Genomic DNA, 26,366 nt, shown 5'->3' with positions numbered 1-26,366 from the left:
GGTAGTGAATTAACTCTTCTGTTTACACACCAACTCCTTTATCTGTCTCTGACTATGGTTACTTTTGCATTTACTTTATGTTTACTGTTCTATCCAAACTAATTCTCACTATCACTTGGGCATTAGAGGACTCTGTTGTTTCTGACAATCTCTTGTGTTGTTTTGCAAGTCAGCTCGAGGTTGGCAATTTGAGCATCCTAAACTCTCATGTGGTGCTTACTTGGAAAAGGACAAGGATTGGATTGGACTGAGTGTTACATTCAGTCGAACAAAATTATATATATCATCACCACTCAATAATGTGAAGATGCTCTAACAGAAAAAGCTTTGACAACTTTTGCTGGCTAGGAACAGGGTACCTCCTTTTTCCATAGTGAGACTTTGCTCTCAAGTAAAGCTCCTTGATTTCGGTGCACATCTTTGTGCTGCTAAAATGCGGCATTTGTTATTGTTTAGCAGATCAACAACCAAAGTTAAACACAACAGGTTGCTATCCACCGTCATGAGATTTGGCTAGTATTGGTACCTATTTTAGTTTATCTTTTCCAAATTACTGAAAGATATGTTCTTTTGCAGATGTTTAGCATTTGCTAATGAGTTCTGGAGTTTTGAAGTAGCTGAACTGAAAGCTCGTGTGTTCCTGTCCATTCTTCTGCAGATCATGTATTTCTACATCATTTATTCCATCAAATTGGTTTTCCTTTTAGCAGCCACACACTCTAACTTTACTTTTCATCAGGTTACCTTGGAAAGTGGCATCAGGTACTACATCTTCTGGATCCAGACTCAGCACAAGCAGAGGAGAACATCTGTTACTTCAAGAACACATCTGACCTAAGCATCTCCTCCTCCTGGGACTATGTATGGAGTCCATGGATATCTATGCGTATTGTTTGAGTCACTAAACCTACTATCCTTTGGGAAGAGGTGATGGCTAATTGGTGGTCCAGAGACATTTCAGGAGTCGATGGACACACCACATATGATCCTGCCGGCCAATTTATGCATAAATAATTGCAGATAGCTTGAAAGTTATTTCGCTTTGTTTAACAAAATGGCTGAGAGACAGTAAGGCTGTGGCAACAGGGGGACTCAGAATAGTGCCTGCATGACCTCCTGTTCTTGGACGTGCTGGCTACCCATAAAGAAGGTGACAAGTTCATGCAGCAACATAAACAAGCATCCAAACTGCTTGCTTGCTGAATAATAATAATTGTAACAATGAAAGGAAGATTCCCATTAACTGTACATGGAGTTTGGTTACTTATGTCACTACATCTGTGGTAATCTGTCTTTTGAATTTTGAATTCGTCTATGGCAAAGTTCGTCTTATCGGTCTTTATATGATATTCATCGTTTTGTATCGACGTATTGATGATATGAAAAATAATTAAAAATAACTTTAAAATTCTTAAAAATAAAAAAAATAGATTGAGGTTTAAGTTAAAAATAAATATAAATTTAGTATAGTTTTAACAAAAAATAATTTAGATAATAATAGGATAGTAACATATATTTTTTTCAAAGTTTTGACTAGTTTTGTTGTATGTTTCATAATATCTTTTCATTGATATTCAATTATTTATAAACAAATAATTTAAATTATTAAATAATTTATTAAATAATTTAAATTTTAAGATTTAAATGAATCAAATATTTATTAAATAATTTAAACTTTAAAATTTAAATGAATTAAGTAATCGACTAATTGATATGTTTATCTGTATATTAATTTGATATGAGACTACATAGGTGGTGGGTCGTGATCCTCGATCTTATTTATCTATATATTAATTTGATATGTTTGTCTGATTTAATCTTGAAATTGATCATATGATATAATATACTGAAACACCATATGCTATTGGTGCATCAATGTGGTGATAATCATAGTTTGATCGTCATGATATATCTATTGGTGCGAAGGTTGGAGAATATCAAAACGTTTACTTTCACCACTAATTTATTGCTCCATATCATAAGGTCGGTCACCGTACTATTGTTTGGAGAAGAATAACCAACTATCACCATATTGTTGTTGGTCATACGGTTCTCCATAATACGACGATTATGAATATGATGAGTTTCGCTCTATGTTTACATCATATAGGTATTATTGCATTTGTTTAAAACTATCTATTACTTTTTCCTTCCGTATATAAACTTGATTAGGCTTTTATTGAGCTCCATGATCTGAATTTTAGGTGGCATGTATAAAATATTATTCATTAGTCCATACACCACTCTTAAATTATATAGATCGAACTATCAATTCCCAAGTATCATCGCCGTTGATGCTACTACTTTCTACTTTGTTTTTTAACTTTGCATATTATGATCAAGGGTGATCTTCCTCTTGCCAGGGATGTGCTTTATCTTCTTCTATTGCCTCAGTGATAAAACGATAAAGATGTAGAGGATCTCCCACTTTGAGGATTTTCTTGGTCCTTCGTTTCTTTGATTCACTCTAAGATAAACTATGAATCTTTGTGTCGATAAGATCAATCTTTAGTTCTTTTTACTCCTTATTTAGCTCGATATACTATAACCTTAATCATATATTATAACGGATATATCCTAGTTTCTCTAATCATTTCTATGATAGAAAGTTTATTATGGACCTTTGTGTGAATATTATGAATGTTAATTAGTTACGTTCACAATATTTTGATGTCGTCATTTATAAAAATATATGGACATTAACCTTCCTTAAATTTGGTACATCCCCTACAAATTACAACTACCATTTGACTAAAAAAAATATAAATAGAATTTTATTAATATAATAAATAATTAATATAAAAATTAGTTTATAATCAACATGTGTGTAACTTTCTGTTACGAGGATTCATATTATAACGATACAATATAGCTACACTATCAAAGAATGAATAGACTATTTACTAGAATAATTGGCCCTCAATAGTAGCATCGGCTACATCAACAATGTTTGACAAGAGTCAATATATAATATTTCTTAATATTGATCATGTTCCAATATTATACCAAAATTGAATGGTTAGATATAGATACTACATTGCAAGATAAATAATTTCATTAGTAAGAACTTTAAATATAAAATAATTATGAATTAAATTATATAAGATATGAATTTACTTGCATTACTAATGTCTTAGTCCATATGAATTTCAGTCATACAATCGATGATATGTAAGTATTGCTCGGTCTTAAAATCATATATAAATACTTTCTTGACATCATCTCTTACTTAATTAGTATATGTCTAAGATAAAACATATGAGGATATTTATCCATATTGATTTTACGAAGGACAACGTAAAGTTGTTTCACTCATATTATAATTTCATTCACAATATCTTAAAATCTAAAAGAAAGAATAATCTTTTTTACTTTTTTTTTTCATCACTTGATCTCAAATACATAGAATCAAACTATTGTCTTAAGACTTTACTTCTTTTGCTGTTTTGACCTTAAGGTAATAAAATTTATAGCAAATCCAATGACTCAAAGCGGAGCATCACACCATTTATATACTTTTGTATTAAAGAGTAGACTCAATTAAGATTATATATAAACTTTGTCATTAACACTACCCAAGCTATATACTTGCTAATTGATGATAGCTCGTCAATTTTTTTCTCAATCAATTATAAATCCACATTCTTAAAATTGGCTCCATTTCTGGTGACTATCTAAAAAATATACTATAATTTGATCTCCTCTACCACCATATTTATTAGGATTTCAATATAATTTATATCTTGAATATTCTCAAAAGCATTAATTGACTTGTGAAAAATCACTCATTTTTTATATTTTACATAAGAAAATTGATTATACTTATTTTTGTTGGCTTTATCTAACTGTCATACATCAATATCATCATATATTCTAGAAAATGTACTATAGTTTGATCTCTTTTACTATGATATTTATTAGGTTTTCGATATAGTTTATATCTTAAATATTCTCAAAAGAATTAATTGACTTCTGAAAAATCATTGGTTTTTTGTTTTACATAAGAAAATTAATGATACTCATTTTTATTAATCTTATCTAATTATCATATATCAATGTCATCATATATTCGTCCTACTATCTCTTAAAGGATTTCATACAATCCTTGTTTGTTGGAATATTGTGAAAGTTGAATAATTTAGCTATTGATTTTTCAATATCCTACTTCTCTTCATTTGTATATGCATCATCAATTTATATATGCTTTATTATTTATGGATGATAAGTTTATGGATCAATGTACATAAAAACTATTATTGACCTCCTTTTAAATACTCAATTGAAGAGGATGGGCTATTGGCTGCCTCATACTGGCCAACCTTTGGAATTCCTACGGTGTAGATGCACCGTCATCGTCATACTCCTATTATGAGTTTAGTTGTCGATGCCTCGTTATTTGTACATGTATTAATATTCTAATGATGCACAAATGCTAGCTTTGAGATCTGGATTGATATCATCGTCACGACTCTCATATTCATCATAAATTAATTCATGTGTAACTCTTGTATTCTTTTTAATTATATCTTCTCTTATCTATTGTAAGTTGTTATGAAATAATTAATGGATCTTTGTTAGAATCTTCTTACATTTTGTAACATCATGAGAATTGCTAACCAAATGTATACTCAATCAAGTGATTCTTTTATCCTTATCGATATAGTCACAATAAATATACTGCTAATGATGATAATTCCTGTCTATCTTTTGGGCAATGAACTCAAATATCAGCTTGTGTTTATTTTTTTAGTGTCTATCAAAATTGAATTAAATAAGCAAGCTACGATTAACCCTAATTTATCGATGTTGTCATAATAAATGCACTATCAATGATATTGATTTTCATGATAATAATATGAAGTACATCATCTGTTTGTTCGTTTGATGCATATTAAAAATATATCAAATAAGTAAGCTATAATTAGTCTTATTTTGAAATAATAAGATGCAAGCCCTATTTTTTTCACTATAAACATGTCAATCAATATATTTTGCATTAAATACATAAGTAATATTATTTAACATTAATTTGTTGATGTTGTCACAATAAATGCACTACTAATGATTAATTTTTGTTACAACGAACTAAGTATATCATATATTTGTTCTGCATATTAAAATTGAATCAAATAAGTAAGCTATAATTAATCTTATTTTGAAATAATAAGATGCCTGATGAACCCCATTTTTTCATTATAAACATGTCAATCAATATATTTAGCATTAAATACATAAAATTGACTCAATATAGGTCAAATTAAGATGGATTCAAAATTATATGCACTAATTATAATATTAAAAATACTAATTACTTTCTAATCAGTTCTCTTTTACCATAATAAACATGTCAAACATTTTAATAATTATTAAATACATAAAATTGATCCAATAAAAGATCAAATAATGATAAATTTATCATCAAATATACTAATTATAGTATTAAAAACTTAATTAGATTTTGATGATTCCTATTTTACCACTCTAAATATATTAAGCAGTCTAGAAGATATTTAATATGTAAATATGATCCTTAAATTAGGATGAAATTACTATTAAATATACTAATTTCACCATTAATATAGCTAATTACTTTCTAATTATTCCTCTTTCACCAGATGTCTAACACTCTAATAGAAATTAAAAATATTTAATTAACTCAATATAGATCAAATTTTAATTAAATAAATATTAAATATACTAATTATAGTATTAACATAATTAATTAATCCCTAATTAGTCTTTTTTTAATCGTTATAAACATGACAAATACCTAAATAGGTATTAAAAATATTAAATCAATCTAATATGGATCAAATTTTGATTAAATCATCATTAAAATTATTAATTATAAAATTAGAAAAGTTTAATTAAAACCTAATTAAACTTATTATGAATGAAATATAAAGATTTGACTCAATAAGTATCTAATTTTTTTTTAAAAAATAAACATTAAACATATATTAATCATAACATTAAAGATATTAATTACTTTTTATTTCAGGATTTGTATGTGGAGTACCGAACAGAGAGAAGAATAAGCATCATATCAATTATCTAATTATGGTATATCATTAGAGCCAGATAAAGAGTAAAAACAAAGGATACTCACAGTTGCATGCACACTTGTATATACGAAGAAGCTTCAATCTTGGTGCAGTATGTTTCAGTGTTGCAGCAGACTACGCTCCATGATCGAACAGGGCACATTCCATTTCTGATGTATGCTTTTCCCTGGTTGTTCTCCTAAATCGACGCACAGAGAAAGGAGGAGTGCACCCCAAGGTTGAGGGGGGAATGCATGAGAGTTTTGTGTGGTGGTAATGCATCCATCCATCCATCCATCCCTACAAAGTTATTCCAAGCTTCTCTTTCAATAGTTTGCGAGTTCCCCAAGCTTATGTTGGAATGGGTCCTGTGACCATTGACAAAGCTCCCAACCCTTTCATTAGATCCATTTTAGTTGACCCCACAAACAAGCTCAAGATATTTTGCAGGTCTCACAGTTGCCACAACCAAGAAGAGAGTTGTTGTTTCCATGCTGGCTGCACATATCACACTGTCATGGCCTCACTATTTATCTTTTATGCTACATTTATATTGAATCTGAAAGGATTGTAAGCACCAGCTGAATCTTTTATCAGAGAACACTCAGCTGATCTTTGAGAGCTACTTAATAGAAACCCCAACTCAGCCTCCTTTTTTTTTTTGTTTTTCCATGTCTAAAAAACAAGTATTCAGACTTTATGATATATAATTTCTTAGTATCAGATTCCTGAAACCCAACTACATGAAGAATAATAACCCTCTGCAAATTGTTCTCAGCACTCAATCGAAAAGCACTAAGATAATACTTGCTATGACCCTTGACCAAAAACTCTCTTACCCAGAAATTGATGGACCACCCCTTCCACTTCAATCCTCCTCCTCCTCCTCCAGTCATAGGTTGCCATCATCTGTCTCCTGCTTCTCCATGTATGATCTAATCTGATTATACTGGAACTCTCTCTCCAATTAAAGTCCAGATTAGACCTCTTCCAATTCCAACCATGCTTTAAAATTCATCTAAAATTCCATATCAATCAGAAGCTTGAACTCACAAAAAGAACAAATGTAACTATTTTAGGATTGAATATATATATATATATATATATATATATATATATATATATATATATATATTATTGGGTTTTGTAAATTAAATATCATTTAAAATTTTATTTATAATCCTTCCTATGATTTTTTAGAACTTGATCGGTCTTTTAATAATTGATCTTCAGATGATTTTTTTCTTATTTTATCTTCTGTTATAATTTTATAAATAAAATAAAATAAAATAAAATAAAATAATAATAATAATAATATGCACTAATCTTAGAACACCCTTAGCATATCTTGAAGCAACACTTGGCTTCCTCTGCTTTGTTCCCATGGGCTAAGGATAAGAGACAAAGCAAGGAATAGTTAAAGGGCAGTTGGCCTTTGGCGGAAGATCCAACCCCCACTCCGCCCCGCGTGGCACGATGGCAGCCGTCTGATTCGATGGCGTAGGATCCTCGGTCGGTTACACGTGCTACTACTTTCTTCTGCCTCTCTCTCTCTCTCTCTCTCTCACCTCTCTGTCCTGTTTTAACTTTGCTTCCATGCATGGATTTCTCCTCCCATCCATTCACCAAACAGAGACAACAGAGAGGAAGACACAGAGAGTAGCTCAAAGGAACCAACCCATCTCTCTCTCTCTCTCTCTCTCTCTCTCTCTCTCTCTCTATACCAGCTCAAAGAGAGGCTGATGCAGTCCCATACTTCTGTTGGATCTGCTCACACTCCCCAAGAAAGGAAGAGAAGCAGATCGCAGTCGGAAGCAGAGAATTGAATGAGTTGGAGCGGGATTCAGATCTCATCCCCCTGCAGACAAACCACTCCATGAAGTTACCGGCGCGGGTATCAGAGATCCAGGGCGAGTTCTTGAAGCCCTCTGAGCTCCTCCATTGACTCGTCCCGATCTTGGTCAGTCACCTGCCCCTGTTCTGTCCTCCCTGTTTCTGTTTCAGATGGAAGGAGATCGGCTGCCGCCGCCGCCGTCAGCGGTGCACCGCTGCAAGTTCTGCAAGAAGAGCTTCCCGTGCGGGAGATCTCTGGGTGGCCACATGAGGTCCCACGGTAACCTGGCGATCGTCGGGGACGGCGATGAGCGGCCGCAGAGCTCGTATGGCCTGAGAGAGAACCCCAAGAAGACTTGGAGGCTGTCGGATTCTGGTGGCGGAGATGGGGAGAAGTGCTGCGGGGAGTGTGGGAAGGAGTTTTTGTCTTGGAGAGCTCTGTTTGGGCACATGAAGTGCCACTCCGGGAGGCCTAACCACGCTTCCGAGGCGGCGGTAGAAGAGCTCGAGAAGCAATCCAATTGCGAGGTCACGCCGATCGCGGTGCCGAGGCGGCGGCGGCGGACGAGACGGACGCCTGCGGCGGCATCTTGCTCCTTGTCGGGCTCCGAGCGTGACCGCGAGGACGAGGATGGTGCCATCAGTCTCATGATGCTCTCGAGAGATGTCGGACGCTGGGGCAGCGGCGGCAGCGGCAGCAGCGAGTCCTCCGTCAAGAACTCGGTGGTGTTGGAGACCGGAGATTTCGTCCTCGATGGAACTGAGAGGAAGGGATCCGAGTTGGACGATGCGAACAGGAACGGGTTCAAGAAGATGGAGTCCGACGCATCCGATGATCACTTTGCTGGCGACGATCTTGATGAGCTCAAGAAGCCCAAGATTTGCTCGTCTGACACAGATGACTTCGACGGCTCCCGCGACGAAGCCAGGAAGGGCCGTCCTGAGAGAAACGATCCGAATTCTTTGTCTATAGCTCCGAAGAACGATCTTGAGGCCGTGAAGTGTTCTTCAAGCGGCATTGATGCTAAATTGGAGACGGATCATGCGACCGAGAAGAGAAGTCGGTTCGAGTGCGCGGCCTGCAAGAAGACCTTCGGCTCCTACCAAGCTCTCGGAGGTCATCGGGCGAGCTACAAGAGGACGAAGAATTGTCCCGGGAGCAGGACCGACGGTAGCAAGAACAGCACGGCAACTGAGGAGTTGGTGGATCGAGGTGAGGTATCCGAATCCATCTTGGGGTGGTCGAGGAAGAGCAAGGAGCATGAGTGCTTGATATGTGGGAAAGTCTTCAGCTCCGGCCAGGCTCTGGGTGGTCACAAGAGGCGTCACCTCGTCGCAACCTCTGATGCTGCAGGCAATGCTGCTTATCATATACTGATTCAGCAGCAGCAGCCACATGAGATGTCAGATTTGCTTGATCTGAATCTTCCGGCGACGGCGGCCGATGGAGATTCTAATAGTACTAACGCTGGGAGCACCGAATCTAAGTCATGGTGGATCGGGGAAAACCTCAAGCATGAGACACTGGTCGGTGTGGTTTCCAACTGAGGAGAGAGGCCGAAGGGGTGTGTACAGATTCTTCAGACAGTTTACGAGTCACTGCTGCTGCATTCTTTGTTCTTGGATTTGTGGATGAGGTAACAGCTTCACTTGCTTCTGAGATTTCCAAGTTGATCTTCCTCAATGTTGTTAGGTAGAATTACTGATTGATTGGTGTTCAACATCACTTCAGGCAAGTTTGATTCTTTCTTTTCATTCTCAAAATGTTGATTTCTTACTTTAAAGGGATCACAGGGATTTTCTTTTTCCAATATTACAGTTTTTATGAACAATTTGATTCAATTAGGTGGATGTAAAGGGGGTGTAAAATGCTCCTGTTGGAGATGCTTCAGTAGGTTGATGCTTGAATTCTGTGCCTATGTCTTGTAAGCTGTGGTTCTTGCAAGACTTGTTCATGCTTGAATTGCTTTACTCTGGTTAAGCTGGAGGACCACTTGTGATGTGTTTGTTCCATTTTTTTTTCTTTTTTTTGTTTCTCTGCAATGAGCACTTCCATTGCTGAAAGCTTCTCTTCTCAGTTATACTAATCTTCTGGTGTCAGAACTGACGAAATGCAGAGGAGGACATGTCCTGACTGCTTTCTCTGTGGTTTCTTTAATCATTTGCAATGACTGTTGAGATCAGTCAGCAGTTTAGTAATGTTTGTTGATCAAGTGGCAGCACTGGAAATGAAACAATGCATTTTCCACTCTCATGTTTTGGAGAGAGAGAATTAAGATCAGCAACAGTGGGAGCAGCATTGTTTCCTGGCATCTTAAAAGCAAGATAATGAGCTGCCTTTGCCATCAAACCAATAGCTGCATTGGCATGGGAATCTTCCACTTGGGGAGGGTGGAAATGATTGAGCTGCCAAAACCATCAGCACTCTCTGGTTAACAATCAACTTAGGCATTTTTATTAATGTTTGTGATGGCATGTGATCTGAGATTGGTTGCTCACTTGTCTACCCAGACAAAGTGACAACCCATCTCCCTCACCTATGTTGGTGTCTTCTTCTTCTCCCCAATGCTCTCACCAAGTGAACTAGTGTTTGCACACATCTTTAAGGTGAGGGCAAATTTCTTGAATTTTTTTGGCTTTGGAAGGGATGACCCTTGTTGATGAGAGAGAGAGAGAGAGAGAGAGAGAGAGAGGACTTCTTATCCATCTTGCAACTCTCACACACATGCATAAAAGAAGTACAAGCATCATGAGCTTAACTGATGAGATACTGTGGCAGAATAATAATACAATTATGATGTTGATGAATCAGAATTTGAGGAATGGTTGTTCACCATAAGACTGAAGAAGAAGAACAATTAATCAGCCAATAATTGATGGAACCACAAACCATCTTCTTGTTCAAACTCATCTTTTGATTAATGGTTTAGTGTGACAGCAGAGATGTAAAGAAACTAATGGCTTCCTATTTGCATCAAATCTTAAGAGGACTCTTCTTCTAGTATTACGAAATAAAAGGCTGCAGACTTCACATAGGTTCTCCTATTACAAGCAGATATATTGCTGTAGTTCCAAGTCCTCTTACTGCCCAACATGGGTGGAGGTTAAAAAGACAGGTTACCTATTAATTGGCACCACAGAAGAGGGGCTTCAAGTTGGAAGTTTCTAAGCAAAAAGAATATTGAATTTTATCGCAATACTAAAACACACCACAAATATTACCATCATAAAAGGGAGACAGGGAAATCAATCACCATGCCGAGATTTCTCCTAAACTCTGCCTCTTGCAAACCACAGGCTATATTCTGCAAAGGATGATAACACTATATGACGAGCTTGGAATATAACCGTGTCATTACCTTTTCTGCTTATTTCTACGGGCTTGTTCAGATAGGTGTATATTACACAAAACACGAGCAATCGTGCTAGGAATAACAGTTAGGTGTCCTGCCGGTAGGCTTCTCATCAGCAAAGCTTACCTTGGCCAAGATACATTGTGAAATTGTAGTTTGTGTGATTGCTCCATTGGCAATATCAGGGTGGAGTTCATCTATGATGGCATGGTAAGCCTACCTTGATCGTAGATATGCCATGGTTTAGCAAATCCTGATTTGACGAATCAGGATGGCCGAATGAATAACACGAACTCCTGGCATTTGGAAACTATCCGAAGACCCCATAGACATGTATTGATCAGAAAACTATTCTCTGTATCTCACAAAGTGCTACAAAAGTAATTCTGTCCTGGCCGAAATCTCCTGTGAATTGCTGAAGCAAGCTGAGTGGTGAAGTCACCACCATACAAAATGAGATAAATAACAAATATTGTATATATGGCTATGGCAGCAGAGCATATTGAGCCTAGCAACAGACCACGTATCTCAGTGGAAAAGAATTCCAGCAAAAGATAGCCATTGATTATTATTAGGAGGGCAGCAACAATCCACATTAGCATCTGCGGCAAACACAAACAATGACTAAGGTCAATGATGTTAGCAAGAACACACAGCATGACTAACCACCCTAGTAGAAGGTAGTGAATATATATTAACCGAAGGATGAGGGTGAACTTGCTGGAATCTTAACATAGAAGAACAAAGTGGATGACAATGCTGCTGATGAGTTTTCACCAGAACTTTGTATATATTTCATCCTATTTTCACTATGCTACAACTAAAAACGATTTCTTGGAACCACAAGTGTGGTCAACAAGCTTATCAGATCAACTATGGGAAAAACCAACAGTCAGTTGTTCAGTTGAAAATCTATCCGCATGTGGCTTATTTTCTACTAGTCCATGTATTCCATCACAAGAAAGCTTGTTCATGATCATTGTCAGTCTAGTCTTCCTTAAGCAAACATCACCAATTCACCCCTGATGTTTCGATATGTTTGGTTCTTTGTTAAAGAAATATAAAATACAGATGTTTAAAACAAAATATCCAACATCTTTAATCCATAGAATTACCAAGTGCACAAAGGATATACAGCGAACAAGAATAAACACAAACATAGCCAACCCATTCTATTCTAAATGTCAAGCTTTTGTATGAGTGAATCAAATATTGAAGACAAAAATGAGACAACCTAACAATCTACATGATGGTGTACAGCATGGACTTATTTCCTGATAGAACATGACACCCTTAATTTGATTTTAGAACAATTATGAAGGAAAAATGCTTAGGAGAAGACACATGAACAGCAGGACCTCCTTTACAATTTATCTCATTTATTTATTGTATTATTCTGTAATCTGTATGCCAACAGTAGGAAAGCACCAATAAAAGCTACTAAAATCACAGCCGACAATTGGCCAGAAAATTCTCCAGGTGCATACAGGGAGGGGTATATTATCTTAAATTTCTTATCAAAAAATGAAAGGCCATGTTTCCTTTAAAGAGCTAAAGTAAAGAGGCCAATCATTCTTGAGGTAGAGAAGGAATAGAGATTAGGGGACTTATGTTCAAAAAATATAATAAAGAAAAAATTCTACATGGTAACTCTCTTAGTGGCGTAAGGATTTTGTAAATCACGCTTTGTTGGTCATTTGACAGGTTCACATAAGAAGAATTTTGGTGCAAGAGTGGTCACCATCAAGAGGGTGGACATTGCAAAAATGAGTTTGCTACTTTGCAACCTGGGAGACCAGGGTTCGGATCTCAAAAACAACCATATGTTGACCCTCTCAAGACCATGAATTAGCAGGAGCCTCCTGCACCGGGTATGCTTTAGTAGTCACTAGACATAATTTCCCAAGCACAAAAACCCCAAGGGATTTTAGGTTTTCTATAAAGTAGACCTCTCTTGACCGGCCGATATATGAAGCAGACCCTACAGATTCCACTAGACAGGAAAAGAATCTAGAACATGCTGACATGCTACACAGTTGGGTAAAAGCTTCATATCCAAAGCATAGTTCCCAAAGAGTTGGTGTAACACACCATAGCAACATGAAATGACATCCCTTCTCTCAGAACTAAAATTTTTGTAAATCTTTCCAAGTCATATTTCACACTAGATCTGATAAAGGTGACATGTTCAAAAATTAAGAACAAAGATATTTGCCAGCTAAGAACCCAAATTAACAAATAAGGGTAATAGCATGAAACTTCTAAAAAAAATTTAATTCTTTTTTAATTCTAAGAATTTATCATTGGTGAGCCATAGTAATTGCACCTATCAAGAAAACTAAAAGAATTATAGAAATTAGTTCAAAGGGAAGATAAAAATCTGTCGATAAATGAATCCCAATTTGTTGATCATTACTTATTAGGTCCTGTTCTATAATCTGGTTTGATCTTGTAGTCCAAAATTCCAAATAATTCCACACCATGACGTATTTGATATAGTAGTACTTAGTGAAAAAAGAATACTTGTACAAACCACTGAAGTGACTCCATCTCGAATGGTCCAAAAATATGAATCATTGGAATATTCTAAACCATTCATGAACATTACCACAAATAAGAAGCTGTGCGGCAGCTACAAAAAAGGAGTTTGATGGAATGTAGAATAAGGATATACAAACAAGAACCAATCCCAACGAAAAAGCAGAATAAATAAGATTGGTAAGTAATACTACCCTCAGACCACCTAATACAAGAACTGACCCCAGAAATGCTACAAGAATATCATGTATTGGTCCAAGTAAATCCATTATGTATAATATGTAAAAAAATTAAGTCAAATCATGACCTTACTAAATGGTCCAGGAAGGGAAAAAGGGTTACCCCATTTTTTATTGTATATGTCATAATATGGATTAATTTAATTTAATATATGTGGAAAAAGATAATAAAACAGTACTCTATAGGAGTTTGGAACTCATGGCTTACTTGAATGGCACGGCTGATCTTAAAGTCTCCCATAACTTGCTCCTTCGACACCAAAGTTAGGAGTGGAATGAGAGCAAATGGTATCTGAACCGACTGAAGTACATTAAGCCACTGATTCAAAACATCTAATGCGGAGTCAGATGTATCGAAGAATAGAGCAACGACTATAGTTGGGACAATCGCAAAGCTTCTGGTGATCAATGACCTGATCCATTTTTTCAAACGAAGATTTAGAAATCCACCCATGATAAATTGTCCAGCATATGTGCCAGTAAGCGTACTACTTTGCCCAGCTGCTAGTAAACCTATTCCCCAGATATATAAAATAGGAAATATACCTCCCCCATACTTCTCTTGTAGAAATTTCCCAGCATTCTCGAGACCTATATTTTCTGCTTCTTTAGTACCATAAAATCCCTTTGCAAAAACTGTTGTAACAAATAGATTTATCATGAATGAGACAATTAGGGCAATTGTTGACTCTATGGAGTAATATCTTAGTGCCTCTCGAATGTGGCTTTTCTTGTCAGGGTCAACCTTTCTTGATTGTACAAGAGCAGAATGCAGGAAGACATTGTGGGGCATTATCACACAACCAACGACTCCAACAGCCTGCCTTATTGTTTTCGAGCCTAGTTTTGGAACCAAAACACCTGCAAAGACAAAACAAGAGAAACTTTTGGTCTAGAGCCAACCAAGCTTAAAGCAAGGAATGAGCAAATCACAATCACATATCATAACATTGGAATGGGTTGTGTACCGATCAGAAGCTCCTTTTCACTAGGCTTGGCTTCTCTGAACATCCATGCAAACGAAGAAGCCATTGTTGTAATGAGAACTGCAAAAAAGCCTTCTAACTTCCTCACACCATAGTTCTCAAGGAACAGAAAAATAAAGCTGCAAGAGAAGTTATAGGTATAACTATGTGTTAACAGAACAAATAATGACATGCCATATTATATTGAAATAAGTAGTGCATTCCCAGTCAACTGTGAAAGGAAATTAACTGATAAACTAATATCAATATGTATCTTAACATAATCAAATAAGTTGCAACACCAAATTATTTTATGATCATGGTATCTTATTTTATTTCTTCTATTAGTCTATACAATTATATGACATCGACAGAAAGAGAATTCTGTTCAGTCAATGTGATTTTGCAGCTTATAACGCATCAACAGAAAGATATCAGATTTCCAATAGCGAAGGAGAGACATAAAGCATATTCCTGGACAACGCAAACTTATCTTCACTTGCAAATAAAAGATGTGATATTTTTTCTTTCCGGTAAGAAATAGAGTAACTAACAGCAACTCTAACGAACTAATTGAGGTCCTACCAATCCATAGCCGTGATGATGACCCCAACCCAGAGCGGAAGAACACCACGGCTCAGGATCTTGATCGCGATGGCGCTCCCGATCACTTCCTGGATGTCCGCCCCGATCATGGCCACCTCCGCCATGAACCACAGCGCCAGCCGCGCCCACCTAGGGTACTCCTCCCGGCACAGCTCCGCGAGGTGCCGCCCCGTGGCGACGCCCAGCCTCGCCGACAGCATCTGGATCAAGAGCCCCATCGCCGTCGCCCACAGCAGCAGCCACAGCAACGAGTACCCCGCGATGGCGCCGGCCTGGAGATCCCCCTCCAGGTTCCCCGGATCCAGGAACGCTATGCTCATCAAGAACCCCGGCCCGGTGAATAGCCACAGCTTCTTCCACGAGAATGGCGGCGGCGCGGATCCGTCACCCTCGGCGTCGTCCTCGGCGATGACAACCTTCTCGCTGGCCTCATACGCACGCTCCGACGCCTCGTCGTCGTCGTCGTCGTCGCAGCCGCTGCCTTTGAGCTCCTTCCCATCAGATCTGATCGGGAGGAGGGGCTTCGCCTCCTTCTCCTCCGCCTCCTCTTCATGAGGCTTCTGAGGAAACGTGGAAGTCGGCGAGAGGAGGCGAAGGGGGAACGAAACGGGGCGGGACTTATCGTCGGCGTCGAGGGAGGACGCCATCGGCAATCGGCGACGTGGGACACTCAGCGAGGTGTTTGGTGATGTGCGCTCTCTCTCTCTCTCTCTCTCTCTGTGCGCCCTTCCGTCTAACGCTTTTCCTTTCGTTACTCCTAAATCACGATGTAAAGCTTCAGATCCGCAACCACACGAATCGTCGCTATTAACAAAAGCAATGGTAGGAAAATGGCTAAAAGACCGTAGGGCTTAATCGTAGGAGGTATCGACGCAGCCAGTTCATAAGAAGCTCACTTATCCACCTGCCTTATAAACGGGCCAGTAGCTGGAGCCCAACGCGGGACCCAATCGATACGCACCAAATCGGTTGCGTGCGGGTACAATGGGTGAGGGGCGTGAGGAAGAAGTCATCGGCGTCGAATTTCGTGACGCTTTTGAGCTGTCACGACATGGTCCGCTCATCCTTCTTGCAGCATTTTTCCTTCGTACCTCAAAGTGTGATGTTAAAATGGACGACGGGCATCCGCATCCGACTGCTTTGAGGAGCGCTCATTGTCCGGAGAAAGTGGTGGGAAGATAAGGAAGGCAGGGAATTGATGGCTTGGTGATAAAAGGGGCCGAATCGGATCGATGGTGCGTGCTGCAGCGACAGCGATATCCTGGTGATGCGCGACTGTACGGGGTTGGGTGTTCGTACTCGGACCAGCGAGTCGCACGCGGAGAATAAGGGCAGATGGGCGTCGCCATTCGGATCTGTTTTGACATGATGTCCGACCGACACGTATACATATCGATTTTTATTATTTATTATTATCAGAAAAATGAATAAGAGAACGAATACAGATATAGTGCGGTAATTTTTAATCGAGGGGTTGCAAGCCAATGTACATCAGGGCACCCGACACGCGGGTCCCGCATGTACCGGGCAATGAGAAACCGTGTTCGTGTGTTTGGTCCCTCGGCCGAGACACAGGCATCGACGGTTGTTGCAGTGGCATGCCAGGTGGCATCGCTCCTACGACGGGTGTGGCACAGTATCCTCGTGGCGTCACCACGTGGCAGATACAAGCCCCGCGAGCTGGACCTCCCTAACGAGCGCCAACGCACGCCACGACAACAGAAAGGGGGAGACCGAGCTGCCGGAGAGAGAGAGAGAGAGAGAGAGGGGCGAGAGGGACGGCAGAGAACATGCCGACGACCGTCGCGTTTCTACCCCCCGTCTTCGTTCCTCACGTGACCGCGGCCTCCTCCTCCGTTTCGCTGTCTCTCTGCTGCCGTCCGTCGGCGTCTTTACGTTCCCCTTCCGGTTCCCCCTTTGAACCCTCGAAGCCCCGGTTGCCCATCATCGTCGCCTGCACCGCCGCTCCGTTCAATGAATTCGAGGCCAAGGTCAGAGCCCAGAAGCAATTGTGCAAGGTTAGTTCTTGAACCCTTCTTGAATTGTCTGCTTCCTTGAACTCGGTACTGCTATGGTTCTTTGCTTATCGGTCTCCCATGCTTTCTGCATGTCAAAGCGCCTGTAAGATTCTTTCTTTGAGCAGCTTGGTTTCTTGTCTCAAACTAGATTGAATTCATTGACCCGTGGGTTTTCTTTTGGTCGATGTTCAATTCTTGTGGATCAACGGGTGATACCTTGGGACGGAGATAGATTTACGTACCGGATGAAGGCCAATTTGGTGTTAATTTGATTTCAGTGGTGTATGGTGAAATTTTGGTTTCCACTCAAAAATTTATTGCCAGTACGGAAACCAACACAATCTCGAGAAGACTGTTCCTTCAATACAGATGCAATCTACGTATCTGTCGGGAAGTAGTTGTGTGAAATCATGTGTTGATATAGAGAGAAGTGAAAAAGCTCACTTAGTTTGAAAATTAAAAATAAAACTCTGAATTTTGATGGATCCGATAAGCTTGGATGGAAAAGAATGCTTAGACATGCTGTTTGTCAGGCATGAATTTTTTGGGTATTTTCAGTTCATAATGAGACAATGCCTTCAAACCGTAAAACCATGTCATGCACTACACTTGATGTAACTTCTTCCTAAGTTTTGCATTTATTGAATGTGGATGTCAAACTGTACCTACATAGTACATGCTTTTTGCAAGAATACTTAGTACATACACTATGCTATTGGTTAGCACTTATGGAGATAGGAGCTGAACCCAGTAAGATATAGGTCCTGATAAAAGCTTTTAATTTCTAAGAAAGTAAAGCTTCCAGAGTTATAAGAAGACAATCAACTTGTGAAATTTATTAAGATTGAGTGAATACAATATGGTAGCATGATAGTAGGATCTTGCAATTGTACAAAATATATAGTTGGCCATAGTTCTTTTTTTGGGACCTTGTCTTTTAACACCAGTATATCTGATGCCACTTGATCTCCTCAAGAGCTACATTGATGTTCTGTCAGAAGTTCATGCTTTTCAACTTGATACAAGAGATAGGGCCTTTGGACGTGAACCTTATCGAAGAAAATGTATCAGCTGATACAGTGGATTGAATGAAAAGGGCTATTTCAGGCATGTTGGTTCTTCTTCCATCCAACCAGTTTCATGTCCTGGTGGAAGCTCGCTGGGAACTATTCTTCAAGTTATTGGTTTCTTTGATGAAGACAGTGTAGGCAACTAAAATGCATATGGCATTATATTCAAACATTTTCACAAATTTTTACATCAGTCCTTCCAAGTTGGCCTATGTCATATACTTTTTTATAAGGATCAGTTGCATATGGTTAATAGGAAACCCAATTGCCTTGTTTGGGGTTCTAGAACACCAAACTCAACTAAACTCTGATCTGTGCATTTAGACAGCTAACTTTTTAATTGATCCATACATTTGCACCCTGCTAGGCTTTTTATTATATGGGGAAGGGAAGTATAGGCAATTGCTTGGGCCCAAAACATGCTGCTCTTTGTTGGAAAGCAAGAGTGAGTAATGAAAGGTTCATGTTTTTAATTGATTATTTTTCATGATGTTGTCATAAGATAAAAATTTGCAAGCCTCTTTGGTAATTATTTGGAGTCTGTTGGGAAATCTCTCTTTTGTTTAAAAAAAAAGTCATTTTTGTCCAGCTTTTAATTTGATTCAGAAACAACAGAATCTTATTAAGAAAGATGTGAGTGCTATGTTAAATTTTTTAAATCAAACATCTATATCTTAACTAGGAAAAACGACAGCCATGCTGTAGCAGAAATCACCTATTCTATTTGCATGGATAAGACTGTGCACATTAACCCTCTGCGAAGCCAATATTGGTGAGAGCCTTATGCATTAGGCTGCCTGTTTTTAAAATGCCCATATGGTACAAATAGTCTATATAAAGGGAGGTTTTACCTTTATTCTGTAAATTGATGGTTTTTTTATTGTTTCCTATATGTTGTGAAAACAAATGGATGTTACTATCATGGAGGGATTACCTTATCCTGACTCTTCAATTAAACATCCATTTCTTTGTACAGACAATGATAGCAATCCTTCACAAACAACCATTGTTTGTTAGTGTTAACCATAGGAGGATTCATGGTCTTAAATATAATTCCTGCGCTAGTATCCAAGTTTTGCATCTGTATAGGTGGTGTCCAACTATCCTTGTTTTACTCTTTTACACACATTAATCCTTGACATATGTTCTAAGCCCACATATAGCTTGACTTTACATTTAAGCAATATCCTCTGTTGTGAACTAATGTTAATGTTTTCTTTTACTCAAAACTCAAGGTGTTGTTGGACTTGACCACTTGTCCACTGATTGTTTGTAAATAAAATTGGTAAATAATATCCCTATCTAGATGGTCATTTAGCAACGTCCACTGATAGTTTCTCTAGTAATAGAAAAATGGTCAGTCAGTTCCATGGCTGTTCAACTGCAGTTTGCAGCATTGCTGACCTTATGTGGAATCTCCATATGGATGCATTCTTATTCTTAAGGATAACTGTCTCACTCTACTGATACTGTTCTTGCTAAACACCCTAGATATTTTGAAGAGTATACTTATATGTGATGAATTGATTCCTCGTGTATATTTGTATATATTTATATAGTTTCAAAATCAAACATTTGTCAACTTGTCTTTAGTTCGATATATTGAGGATGAATCTGGCTCTTAGACTTTCTTGTACAGGCTATCTGTCAGCATCGTCAACTGCCATTCACATAAGCTAGGATCTTGTTTCAAAAGAACGACCTGTTGGATTATCTAAGATCACAGCAACCTGAGAAAGTAGGTTGTGTTACCTACAACATTTTACAAGTTGATCAATGACTTTTCAAAAAGAATCTTTCGGGTCTCTACTGAGAAACAATGTTATATGTTGCATATGACTGGCATGGTCTGGTCCTGCCTGCTGTATTTCCTTCAAGCATTTTCCTGCTAACACTGCCAATTGTAGTCTCTTGATACGGTTAATCCAAACATCATTAATTTAGCAATTTCCAACTTAACTTGAAGGAAAAACAAAAGCAAACTACATGGAACTACTTTATCTGTTCTTTCTGCAATACCTTATTAGTTTGAAGGATTATCAACCAGTGGAATTTAAATTCTTTTTCTGTGATGGTCTATACTTAACAATATTATAAATTGCTAAATTAGCAAATTTTATTTAGCAATCTGCCTTAATGCCGATAGGGGTATTATTTGCAAAGAATTCTGGGGACTATTTGGGGGTTCTGTGATACGTTACTAAATAGTTATTTGCCAACTTGACCTTCAGCAATTTCTTATCAAAGTAGATACTAAGATATTTGTTTGTAACCTATGTCCAAGGAAAGCCTTGATTACTCAGTATAGGATCACATTTATCCAAGATAGTTGACAAAATTGTTTTACTTATGGAAAGAATTAATCTACAGGTGATAGCACATAACTGTTGGCTGGCGCTTATGCTGAGGTGTGTTGACCTTCACGTGTTGCTTTTACTAACCAATAATGATTTTGGAGGCCCTAATTACTGCACAATTTCAAAAAAGAAGAAAGAAGAAAAAACTGGCTTTAGGTCTTGCACACTGTTGTTCTTCAGCGAGGTTTCGCTGTACATGAAGATGAACTTATCTTCATGTGTAACAGTTATTACCCTTATCTGTTCATTATTGCCTAATGAAGTTAAACTTAGTATATAGCAGCTCCTCTGTGAAATATTGTAATTCCTCAAGTCCATCCTTTAGTGGTAATTTAGAGCACATAGACTTGAAAAGGTATGAATTATGGTGCCTCCAGAGTCCAGAGTCCAAAAATTGATCTTTATTGGCATTAAAGTATAATTTCTGTGTTTTCACATGGATACTATAATGTTGTTCATGCTTGTTATAAGTATAATTTTTTATGATTCCTATGCATCAGATAATTGATCATAACTGCAAACTTTTTTCTAATCATGGTCAACCAGTAACCATTGATTTTGTTTTGTTAATCCTTTGAATTCCATGACAAAGATGGAGCTTGTAGTTACATCCCATCTATGGGCTCTGTTGCTTTGGGTAATCCAGTTTGTTATATTCACAGTGTAAAGAAGTGTGCTAAACAAAGCAGTTGCATGTTCCTGTTAAAGTCAACTTGCAGATAAGAGGCTTTGAATGTGAACTGAATCAATCTCCAATATGATGGTGGGTAAAATTTCCGAAGTATCAATATAAGAAAGATTTTCAAAGCTAAATATTATTGTCCTGATATTTTGTTCTTAAGCCTTTGGTGTTCTCATCAAGTTGTCCTTTTTGAGTAATTCACTTATTGCAGAATAATCAATTTGAGGTAATAACTTTTTTTGAGCAATGTGGTGTACCTAACTAAACTGGTTTTTCTGTAGGTAGCTGAATTTTCAGAATCAACCTGCCTGGGGGTGGAAGAAACTATTCACTGTGGTACATGGCCTCCTTGCAACTCTCTCTCTCTCTCTCCAAAGATGCATTTTAAGAAAGCCCCCACCTCACTATGATAATATGACAGATGGTGCCTTAAATGTTGGAAAAGATGAATGTGCAGAAGTTGTCGAGAACACTTGGATTCAGTTTCAGCCTCTCGTATCAGTCCCATGGGATTCTCTTGCATGCCTTCTTTTCTGGTATATGGATGGCACAGCAGACTTTTGTGATTGCAATTCATGCTTTTCAATAGTGAATTTAAACTTGTCTTTGGTGTTGGCATAAGGTGCATGCTCTTGGGCCACCACCTTAGAGGCCTCGAGTACCTGTTGGAGCTCATGCAACTTTTCAGAGAGTCTGTCAAAGTAGAAACTATATCCCAAGAAGGTGACAATGATGCTCGAGAGCTTCAGACGACTCTAATTTTTTCGGTTGGCCGAAGAAGGCTGTTTGATGAGCCAAGTATGACCCTTATTCGGCAGGGATGAAGGTTTGATTGCGCTTAAACTGGTAACAAATTTGGCAGCTGAAATTAACACCGAAAGAGAGTGGCCATATGGCAACTCTCAGATCAAAAAGCCTTGCCTAGTAATCGGACATCAAAGCTGCAATTTTTTGCTCTCTATCAATGAGTAGATTAATTGCTCAAGTACATTTAGTGTTTTCCATTTAATTTTCAAGGCGGGCCAGGTAATGATGGATACTTCGTTTCTGTCGATATTTCGTGAAGTCCTTATCAACTCGAAGCAGTTGTCATATATTGTACATGTTTTGTGTTTTATGGATGCAAAACGACATATGCACCCTAAAGACCAACTTCACGCATGTCCAGTCATTTTCTTCTTTTTTTCTCATTTTGGTGCTTCTATCTGTGTGCAGACGTCTTTGTCGGATTCTCCCAGCGTTTAGTCAGTCCTTCCACTCGACAACTGGAGAGCTGCCCGAGTGTTAATGCTTGTCTCCCGGCATGAAGGTAACTTTACATTCTGACTCTCTTGTTACGAAGGTTATCTTCCGGACTTTTTGCGCAACACCTTATTGCCGATCGTCTTTTCTCACATGACCCGCGACTGTCTCATGCATGTCGTCGTGCTTCTTCCTCCTCCGGTTGCTAATGCTGTCGCCCACAAAGGTGGGTGCGTTTGTCTGGGATGTCATGATTGCATGCAGCGCAGTGGGAGCAATTGTCCCATGACGATCTTTTCGGGCCAATCACTGTTGCAGCTCACGAGCGGGACAGAGGGAGAAGAAGAGAAAGAGAAGGGGTCGGAATCGTCTTACCAAATGCACTCTAGTTGTTTGTTTGTCCAGGGATTCAATGAGGAGGAGCGAGCACAAAGAGAGGGGGGTGGGTGGGGTACCCAAGTAACAGAGACTTGTATGGATATATTCTGAGAAAGAGTCAACCACATAATGTTTCCAAAGAAACAAAGGAGCGGACGACTGAGAAGGAAGATGGAACGGATGCGTTGTCATACATCTAAAATCTAAACCCACGGGTAGGTGGTTTTGTCCATTTATTAGGATCCCTTTACCCACTGCGTCCCGTTGACGGGTTAAGTCCATCTGCAACACACACACACACACACACCTTATCACCGAGCAAACTAAGCACTAAAATGGCGCACGGCTAGTAGTTCCGGCGAGGGGTCCACTTAGGGGTGGCGGGGCTGAAGTGTGCCTCCACCACCCTCGAGTCCAGTAGCTCGATGATAGGGGGGAAGGTGACGCAGCGCGGCACCTTGTACTGGTTGATGGACGCACCCCTGGCGATGGCGTAATCCATGAGCTCTTCGAAGGTGCCGCCCCGCACCACCCGTATCTCCAGCGGCCCGATCGAGCCGTCCGCCGCCCGGCTCTGCCGGTACACCGTGTTCATGGCCTCCTCCATCTCCAGGCAGCACGCCTCCAGCGCCTCCTTCCCCGGCCACCTCCCCCCTTCTCCTTCCTTCACCAGCAGCTCCCAGTAGATGACGTAGTGCCCCGGGATGGCCCTCGTGTCCGCCTGGCTCGTGTACTCCACCACCGTCGCCCCCCACGGCTTCAGCAGCTCCGTCGCCCTCTCCACCGCCCGCTGCAGCTCCGCCTCGTCCGTCTTGTCCGACTCGATGCTCAGCAGCACGTTCTTTCGCCGCACGAACCGGAACTGCGGCGCCGCGTTGTGGAAGCCGGTGACGTGCAGGATGTCGCCCACCCGGTAGCGGTAGAGCCCCGCGTAGGTCGTGATCACCAGCTCGTACTCCTTCCCGACCTCGACGTCGGCCAGGTCCACGAGCTGCGGCGGAGGTCCGGACGCCGCGGCCGCCGCTGAGTCGAGGGGCAGGAACTCGAAGTAAGCCATGTTGGGCATTATGGTGTAGGCGACCTCCCTGGGCTTGCACATGGGGCGGAGGTTGATGCCGAAGTAGCACTCGGAGGACGCGTACATGGTGCACGTCATCGGCAAGCCGCCGCTGTAGTACTCGAGGGTGGGAATGTACTGCGCCATGGCGCCCGTGACGATCACATCAAGGTACTTGGTGTTGGGCCAGATCCTGGTGATGATGCCGGCCCAGTCGCCGGCAGCGCACTCCGACACGATGAACTCAGCGAGGCCGGGGTCGGGCTTGAGCACCTCGGCCACGGCGTCGCGGACCGCGGCGTCGGTGACCATGGAGCTGAGTGTGCCGGTGGCGATGTCGTGGGCGAACTCCTGCCAGTGGAGCTGGAGGAAGCGGATGGCGCGGAGGAGGCCGGAGGCGAAGACGGCGCCCACGCGGAGGACGGCGAGGCGGTCGAGGAGGCCGCAGAGCATCTGGGAGTACATGCTCTGGAAGGCATCGGCGCAGAGGATGGCGGCGGTGGGGCTGGTGTAGACGTTGTAGGGGTCGAAGGGGCGGGCGCGGAAGTGGTGGCTCTTGTAGTAGCTGGTGAGCACCGGGCGGGCGGGGAGGCCGCCGGGCGTCTTGCTCTCCGACTTGACAAACAGGAAGTAGAGCCCCTTCCCTTTGTCCAGCCCAGCCACGTATCTGACCATTGACAAACCACATCGATAACCAAAATACTATCACCATCTCCAAGTTTGACCTCAATTAAGATGATGGATTTCTCATTGTGACACTCCTTCAACATGCGATTCAATATATGGACAAGTTGTTGCACCAAAGAGGCTTTGTCAACAAACACAAAATTGTTTGCAAATCTAAACAGCAATAGACTAGCAAGCGAAATCTATAATAAGATATCTCCTACAAATTTGTTTAGTGCGAGTTAGATAGGGTTGGTTGCAACTCGGACTACAGAATAGATTGAAGAAGAAGAAGAAGAAGAAGGAAAATATTAACTACTTTCTGATCTCGACTTGTGGTTTTGTTTTTGAGAAGGTGCAGACATTAAATTTGTTTAAGCCCATAGTCCACTGGAGGAATCATCTACCACAATAATGAAAAGATATATGTAGCCGACGCAGATGGAGATGGGAGTCCTGATTAGTATACAAACCATCGCTAGCTAAAAGAAAACAACAAGGAAGAGATACCCACAGGTTCATAACGGGCATGAGAAGACTGTAGAGGAGCTGCCGCCGGTCCAGCTCTTCTTGGATGGTCGGCATCAGCTTCCGCTCGCCGGCCGACGTCCCCGAACTGTATATATATAAAGATATCCCACACGTAAAGAATTAAGTCACCATCTCTCGGATCAAATTCAACCAAGTGATCGAGTAGCACCTGGTGAGGAACTCCGATATGGGGTGAGCCGAGAGGATGGCGGACCGGTCGCCGTTGGCGATCCTCTGGATCTCCGGCCGTAGGTCCTCGTAGGTCACCATGGGTATCTTGGACTTGAACGTCTTCCGATCCGCGGCGCCGCCGAGCTTGTGCCTCTGCAGGTACTCGGTCTCCGCGTTCTGGCCCAAGATCTCCGCCAACACCTTCTCCTGCACCTTGTCCGCGTTCACGGTCATCTCTTCTATGAACCCCAGCTTCTCGGCGTCCTTCTCGCAGGCCGCCGGACCCAGCCTGGTGGAGTTCGCGGGTCTCACCTCCATGGATCGGTCGACTATGGTCATACTCGAGATGTAGAGGAGGAGGAGGAGGAGGATGAGGAGGAGGATGATGGTGATGCTATGAGATAGGTGGGGAAGAGGAGGCGAGGGCGAGGGGTATTTATAGAGGGGGAGTGGGGATGGAACCATGCACGTAGGGGGCGCAAGGAGACATAGGGGAGGTCGGGGGCGTGTAGGGCGGGGGAGGGGCAGGCGGCGGCCCACAGTGGCGTCAGTGGAGGGATTGGAGGGGACAGGCGGGCCAGCGTGCCGGACACGTAGGCGCCGGCCTCGTCGGACC

At 40.5% G+C, this 26,366-nt stretch overlaps 4 protein-coding genes across 4 annotated transcripts; 2 read left to right on the top strand and 2 right to left on the bottom strand.

The window, feature by feature from the left end:
- Positions 1–7,626: 7,626 nt before the first annotated feature.
- Positions 7,627–9,870, top strand: LOC103982153 (zinc finger protein ZAT4). Its single transcript, XM_009398985.3, has one exon. It carries the CDS (start codon positions 8,049–8,051, stop codon positions 9,423–9,425), a length of 1,377 nt encoding a protein of 458 aa, XP_009397260.2. The 5' UTR covers positions 7,627–8,048; the 3' UTR covers positions 9,426–9,870.
- A 1,340-nt stretch (positions 9,871–11,210) lies between these two features.
- On the bottom strand, positions 11,211–16,417 carry LOC135611334 (metal transporter Nramp6-like). Its single transcript, XM_065107028.1, has 4 exons — positions 15,558–16,417; positions 14,976–15,112; positions 14,216–14,868; positions 11,211–11,832 (listed from the first exon to the last, which is right to left on the bottom strand). Exons 1-4 carry the CDS (start codon positions 16,223–16,225, stop codon positions 11,593–11,595), a joined length of 1,698 nt encoding a protein of 565 aa, XP_064963100.1. The 5' UTR covers positions 16,226–16,417; the 3' UTR covers positions 11,211–11,592.
- Positions 16,418–17,282: 865 nt separating this feature from the next.
- LOC135586842 (uncharacterized) lies at positions 17,283–23,383 on the top strand. The gene is made up of 6 exons (XM_065107027.1): positions 17,283–17,596; positions 21,987–22,041; positions 22,127–22,241; positions 22,328–22,503; positions 22,921–23,014; positions 23,174–23,383. Exons 1-5 carry the CDS (start codon positions 17,369–17,371, stop codon positions 23,010–23,012), a joined length of 666 nt encoding a protein of 221 aa, XP_064963099.1. The 5' UTR covers positions 17,283–17,368; the 3' UTR covers positions 23,013–23,014; positions 23,174–23,383.
- A 139-nt stretch (positions 23,384–23,522) lies between these two features.
- Positions 23,523–26,152, bottom strand: LOC135611333 (probable indole-3-acetic acid-amido synthetase GH3.1). The gene is made up of 3 exons (XM_065107026.1): positions 25,749–26,152; positions 25,563–25,664; positions 23,523–25,049 (listed from the first exon to the last, which is right to left on the bottom strand). The coding sequence occupies exons 1-3, from the start codon at positions 26,087–26,089 to the stop codon at positions 23,672–23,674; spliced, it is 1,821 nt and encodes a 606-aa protein (XP_064963098.1). The 5' UTR covers positions 26,090–26,152; the 3' UTR covers positions 23,523–23,671.
- Between the last annotated feature and the right edge of the window lie 214 nt (positions 26,153–26,366).

Source organism: Musa acuminata, chromosome BXJ2-4, assembly GCF_036884655.1.
Source record: "Musa acuminata AAA Group cultivar baxijiao chromosome BXJ2-4, Cavendish_Baxijiao_AAA, whole genome shotgun sequence".
Lineage (NCBI taxonomy): Eukaryota > Viridiplantae > Streptophyta > Magnoliopsida > Zingiberales > Musaceae > Musa > Musa acuminata.
The sequence above is the reverse complement of the archived record's forward strand: the minus strand, read 5'-3'. Positions and strand labels throughout refer to the sequence as shown.

Excerpts from the sequence above, each read along its gene's own strand:
- LOC135586842 (XM_065107027.1), top strand. The coding sequence starts at position 17,369 with ATGCCGACGACCGTCGCGTTTCTACCCCCCGTCTTCGTTCCTCACGTG. Across the intron at positions 17,597-21,986 it reads CCCAGAAGCAATTGTGCAAG|GTAGCTGAATTTTCAGAATC; the intron begins GTTAGTTCTTGA and ends GTTTTTCTGTAG. Across the intron at positions 22,242-22,327 it reads CTTGCATGCCTTCTTTTCTG|GTGCATGCTCTTGGGCCACC; the intron begins GTATATGGATGG and ends TGTTGGCATAAG.
- LOC135611334 (XM_065107028.1), bottom strand. The coding sequence starts at position 16,225 with ATGGCGTCCTCCCTCGACGCCGACGATAAGTCCCGCCCCGTTTCGTTC. Across the intron at positions 15,113-15,557 it reads ATCATCACGGCTATGGATTG|CTTTATTTTTCTGTTCCTTG; the intron begins GTAGGACCTCAA and ends CTTCTCTTGCAG. Across the intron at positions 14,869-14,975 it reads TGAAAAGGAGCTTCTGATCG|GTGTTTTGGTTCCAAAACTA; the intron begins GTACACAACCCA and ends TTGTCTTTGCAG.
- LOC135611333 (XM_065107026.1), bottom strand. The coding sequence starts at position 26,089 with ATGACCATAGTCGACCGATCCATGGAGGTGAGACCCGCGAACTCCACC. Across the intron at positions 25,665-25,748 it reads ATATCGGAGTTCCTCACCAG|TTCGGGGACGTCGGCCGGCG; the intron begins GTGCTACTCGAT and ends ATATATATACAG. Across the intron at positions 25,050-25,562 it reads CTCATGCCCGTTATGAACCT|ATACGTGGCTGGGCTGGACA; the intron begins GTGGGTATCTCT and ends GTCAATGGTCAG.
- LOC103982153 (XM_009398985.3), top strand. The coding sequence starts at position 8,049 with ATGGAAGGAGATCGGCTGCCGCCGCCGCCGTCAGCGGTGCACCGCTGC.